Source organism: Priapulus caudatus, unplaced genomic scaffold (assembly GCF_000485595.1).
Source record: "Priapulus caudatus unplaced genomic scaffold, Priapulus_caudatus-5.0.1 Scaffold167, whole genome shotgun sequence".
NCBI lineage: Eukaryota > Metazoa > Priapulida > Priapulimorpha > Priapulimorphida > Priapulidae > Priapulus > Priapulus caudatus.
Window position 1 is genome coordinate 302,925 of NW_014577228.1, and position 5,845 is coordinate 308,769.

General features: G+C 39.1%; 1 protein-coding gene across 1 annotated transcript in view; it reads left to right on the top strand.

Moving 5' to 3' along the window:
• LOC106806558 (S-phase kinase-associated protein 1) overlaps window positions 1–5,845 on the top strand; it is an 11,292-nt gene extending 5,447 nt beyond the window's left edge. Inside the window, exons 2-6 of the mRNA XM_014808547.1 lie at window positions 2,663–2,759; window positions 3,070–3,284; window positions 3,597–3,737; window positions 4,047–5,049; window positions 5,169–5,845. Of these exons, the coding sequence (XP_014664033.1) occupies window positions 2,663–2,759; window positions 3,070–3,284; window positions 3,597–3,737; window positions 4,047–4,082 (489 nt within the window). The 3' untranslated portion in view covers window positions 4,083–5,049; window positions 5,169–5,845. The remainder of the gene's footprint in view (window positions 1–2,662; window positions 2,760–3,069; window positions 3,285–3,596; window positions 3,738–4,046; window positions 5,050–5,168) is intronic.

Below are 5,845 nucleotides of genomic sequence, written 5' to 3' on the forward strand. Positions count from 1 at the left end.
AAAAATAAAATATTGCAGATTTAATAAGATAAAGTAGAACCATAATTATATCAACAAAGTAGCCTGGGTACGCATGCATGACATGCATTTAAAAAGAAAAAGCAGCCATATGTCTAAGACTAAGTTCAATATTTCGTTGCGTAAAGAGACAGAGAAAATGCATAAATAAACTTACAAAGCACTAATATTACACTTCGGATTAAAATACTGATCATCTTCATGGAATAGTTGGCAGTTTCGCTTCGGATCCGAAACAGTGAGCACCAGTGCAGCTAGCTAGCAATCAGGGTGACCAGACGTCCCGTATTTTGCCCATGTGTCCCGCGTCCCGTACCGACCCTTCCCGGGACGCATGTATTGTAACACAATAATGTGGCTTGTTGCAGCCGCAGTAGACGATCGATTAAACCGTGCGCCCGTGTATGCCCGCGGTATAGAATGCTGCACGTGCGTACGTGTGCCCTCGCTCCGCGAATTGCTCGCTCTCTTTTGAATGAGATTAGCACGTAAGAAACAATTATTTTTATCACATAGACACTTTGAAATTTTAGTGGCCCGATCGGGCCACCAAATTTTAACTTTTGGAAATTTTGGTGGCCCGACATCAATTTTTGGTGGCCCCGGGCCACCGGGCCACCGCTAGTGTCGAGCCTTGCTATATACAATGCTGTACAAAATAAATATAATATAGATATAATTTTATATTTATATGCATACCTTACTTATATAAAATATCTTCAATTTAATACAATAGTTTCTACATATATTTATTAATAAGAAACTTCTTAAGATTAAATTTAAAGGAATTCAGATTGTTCACTTTTATTGATTGAGGTATATCATTCCAGCACTTTACTCCCTTGAATTTTAGTGTGTTTAGTCCTAATGATGTTAAAGTACGAGGGAGATGATATTGAGAGTGAACTGAATAACGTGTAATATAGGGGTGAATATCATTAACTTTAATAAAGTATTCTCTATATAAGATGGGTAGTTTATTATTGTGATATTTATGCATGAATTTCCCAAGTTCCAAAGTATAGATGTCTTCTAGTTTCAATAGATTTAATTTTTTATAATATTGGGTAACATGTTCTTGATATTTCCCGAATGCTATATATTTTATTATTTTATTGTGAATAACTTTTACTGGATGTAGAATATATTTAGGTGATGATGCCCAGCTCAGCACTGCATAATGAAGATATGGGTATGCTAAAGCATAATAAACCTGAAGGAGAGTAGATATATCTGTATAATGTCTTAATCTAGATATAATTCCAGCCACTTTAGCAAGTTTTGTGCCGAGAACCTTTATATGCGATGACCATTTTAAATTATTATCTATATATTATATACACCCAAATATTTTATTGATTGAGTCTGTTCTATGCTCTGGTTGTCGATTCTTGGCTCTCTTACCCCCTCTGGTGGTTCGATTCGTGTGCATATATAATTCTATAGGACAATTTGTTTCATCGGCATATGCAAAGTTTTCAAGTTTTTATTGATTGAAGTAAAAGTTTTTGTAATGGATGTTTGTCAGGCTGTATAGGTATTGCAAAGTAGGTAACAATTGCTTATGTACACAGCTTGAATTTTTCTGGTACAATTTTCACACCATGGCTAGCCATCTACTTTCTTAATGTCGACATGCATATGAATGTGTGTGTGCGCGTAAGTACTCAGCTATTGTCGTAATAGTGAAAATAATGTTTTGCCAGTCACATATACTTCCTAGTTCCTACCCTAGATCACAGATTGATTAAAAAACTCCCATGCGTCATCCATCGTCATGTTATATATGTTTCGCAGTGGTACACGTTCTAATGCTTAAGTTGGTTAGAGTGATGATTTCGATCAGTCTTCCTAACCGTTCTCGTATGTTTCTGACGATTACAATACGTACTGGTATTGCTTGCATAACAACAAGTGCTATAGTAAGGCCAACATGCCTTGGCGGTTTATTCCCGGTTGGCCTACTCCAATTTTGCCTACAGCAAAATTCCCATTTCACCTACAGCAAAATTCCCTGTTGGCCTACACCCATTTCATCTACGCTCAAAATATACCCCATTCCCATTTCGTCTACGATCGGTTTGTTCACTAAATAATCATTTATAAATAATAAAATATGGTTTTGATTGGCATACATAGACTACAGGAACCAGAAGAAAACATAGGTATAATAATAATGAGAACACAACTTGACAAAAATAGAAAATACAGTAGCATAAAAATGAAACAATGGTAGTAGGCGAAATGGGAATATTGCCGATTCTGAGAGTAGACGGAATGGGAGTAGGCCAACTGGGATGTTACCTGTTCTTGCACATTGTTACTTTCACCAGAATATTCAACGACTAAAATTTGTTTGTTAACTTAACCACTTGCTGCTGTGGTTAGATGGTTTGTTTTTCACGAGATCTTTTTCCTACACTTTGTTAATGGTAACTTTCATTAAGTAATAGAGATTCTGTACTAGTCTAAAACCACTAGGTCACTCAATGAGATGCGCTTTTGTTTGGTGGTTGCCAATTTCAAATAATTTATTTTTCGGTGTTGAATAACGATTGATGTCATAGCCCCATATGTAGTCCTAGAGGGACATTTGTTACTCAAGTAAGGTGCAAGGTTTTGTATGCTATATTTTAACTTGCAGATGCCGAACATAAAATTGCAGAGCTCCGATGGCGAAATCTTTGAGGTTGATGTGGAGATTGCTAAACAGTCTGTGACCATAAAAACAATGTTAGAAGGTAGGGCATCTAGTATTAGTTGTAGTGTGTGTTGTTAAAGGCACCCAAAGATGTCGTTTTGCTATAACAGGAGTACAGTTAATATCTAAAGGGGTAGTTATGTGGTTGAACTGCCAAGATGAAGGTTTCCCTTAAAATCTCAAGTAACTCGGGTGTGTCCAACTTTTCTTCGTGGCACACATTGCAATGTTTTGTCCTAGTGTCTGATGATGCAGTCTCTTTCACACGGCTGGGTCACTATTAGGCATGTTCGTGTGTCTGTGTTGGTGACGCAATTCACAGGGCTGCTTCTTGTTTCGTTTTTCTTCAGACCTCGGCATGGATGAAGATGAGGAGGAGGCCGTGCCGCTTCCAAACGTCAATGCTGCCATTCTAAAGAAGGTCATCCAGTGGTGCACCTACCACAAAGATGACCCACCACCACCCGAAGATGATGAGAACAAGGAGAAGCGGACGGATGACATATCCTCCTGGGATGCAGAGTTTCTGAAGGTTGACCAGGGCACGCTCTTCGAATTGATATTGGTAGGTGCAGGATTGCGTAGCTGCGACATCGGTCATTATTGTTGAGCTACACAGACAGCATCCACTTTCATCATCCATCTCATAGATGTAAATCTATAGCTGTGGATGATTCATGTTGCCATATTTGGTTAAATTGAGGCAGTTGAGTAGCTGTTACATTAGTCATTGCTAGTGAGTTGCAGGGTCAGCACTACAATATGTCTCAATAATGTAGCTGCAGATAGATTGAGTGGCCCCGACCTGGGCTAAATTAAATGTTTTTGAGGCCATTTACTGCAAACCTGCCTCACTGTATCTACTTCTTATTTGTAGGCGGCAAACTACTTGGATATTAAGGGCCTCTTAGACGTAACATGTAAGACCGTAGCAAACATGATCAAGGGCAAGACGCCGGAGGAGATACGCAAGACGTTCAACATTAAGAATGACTTCACGCCAGCCGAGGAAGAACAGGTTTGTTTTTGTGATGATAAAATTTAAAAACGTTCATGGAGTTTCCTAAGAATGTGATCAAGGCTACAGCATGCATGATTTGCGAAAATACTGTAGTGATATGTGGTGTTATGACGTGCATTGGTATTGACAGGCATTGGTCTGTAGTAACAGGAGATCGGTGTCTAAATATGTCTTAATAAGGCTTTTCTATGTATTGGAATGTTCAGGCCTAAGTATTTGCTAGCACGTGGTGACAAAATTGACGTTGGACAATCAATCTGTTTTTTCAAATGTGGTGTTCTGTACATTTTTCACCCTTTGTTTCAGGTACGGAAGGAAAATGAATGGTGCGAAGAGAAATGAGGTGCCTGTGCTGGCACGCCCGTCTGTGCAAATTAATATTTATTGCCATTGATTGGACGATTCATTTTACATCCACTGTCACCAGTGGCAATCACAAAGGTTGTCTTGTATATTGTGTGTGCAAAGTATAAGAACTTGTAGCGGCATCAGTTGCATTACCCTGCAGTGTTCAGAGCTCTGGGTTGCAATGCTTCATTCACTGAATCTTCATCTATTCATATGTATGAGCACACTGTCTATTTTGAGTGTTGCTGTGGAATGGATTACAATGTACAGCTAGCTGTTCAGGTTGTAACTGAATTGCTTTGGTCTGCCCGTTCCACTTGAGATCTTGTTTGTCAGGTATCGCACTAGTGGCAGTTCACGTTAGCAGTGACCAACGGTTTGCTCTGGAGGTACTGCAGCGTCAGTGCATATCTGCGTTGTCTATGCATCACGTATATGTGCATGTCTGCGGAGTTTTATTAGCCACTACTCTTAGTGGTGAATATTTGTAGCGATATCAGTTGATCACATCATACTTATATTCACGTTTTGCGTGCTCACTTGAGTTTCTCTGTCATTATTCGGCATGTTTAAATTTTGCAGTTTATATTCTTGGCGAATTCTCGATACATCGCAGCTACTATATGGTGTAAATGGGAACTGATAAAATACTGTAGTAATTAGTGAGTTGTGTAACGAACACTAATCAGTTGGGGCACAAAGCTTGGTCAGTAGGCCCGTGAGGTTGGAGCTCTATCCTACCACACACACACACGTCAACGTGAATGAGCTGTTGTGAATAAGAAAGAGAAGTCATGCTCGTGCATGCTAACTGCAAGTCTTGGGAATGAACAGAAAGTTTACTACAAATCCATCGCGCCTATCTGAAAAATGTCGTGCCGAATACGAATTGCCAAATTGTGCGGCCCACGGCAGCTGACCTGTCTTGTGTGTTGCGCATATATAATATATATATATATATGTCATAGCGTGAGCACGGTGGTGGTGTTGGCTTGCTCTTGCTGCCACTGGGTTAAGCTGACTATAGTACGAGTTGACAATGGAACGCTCAACGCCCTCAGTAAAGTACAGCTAGCACAGCAATTATATATATATCTCCTGAACATTTGTATCTGTTCAATAATAGAGTTCAGTGCAACAAACACGTGATACAACAATGCAGGCCATTTTATATTTGCACTACTTCCAACTAATCTCATTCAAGAAGAGAAAAGATTAATCGTTGTGATTATGGATGTGTCAATGCTGCTTACACAGCAATTGGCAGCTTTGCTGCAACTGCTCTGCTAACGCGTGGACACAGATGTGACCTTACAAAGTTCTGTCAATGCTCTAAAATTCGCATCCACCGCATATATGTACAGAACATAGGTCATAAATTTTTTGGTAGATTCTTGTTAATACTCAAGTGTCCTGTGGCCATCGTTTGCCACTGAAGTTCAGTACATGCATGTAACATGAGGCTTTGATATAATAAAGCGTGTGATACACCTGCCATATACCAGCCAACCGAGTACCAGTGATGTCTAATGATTTAGCAAGCTATATTTCCAATATAAAACCCCGTTTTGTGCATATTTTGGATAGTTTGTAAATTTAAATTGGCAAACTACTAAACAACAGTTGAGTGTACGTATTACACAGTTCTGTGATGTACACCAATTTTAAGTTCACATTAATAAGTAGGATAGTTTTTCTCACCGTTTGGCCTGTATTTTAGTGTTTGTGATATTAATTAAAGCTTTATTTCAAAGTTA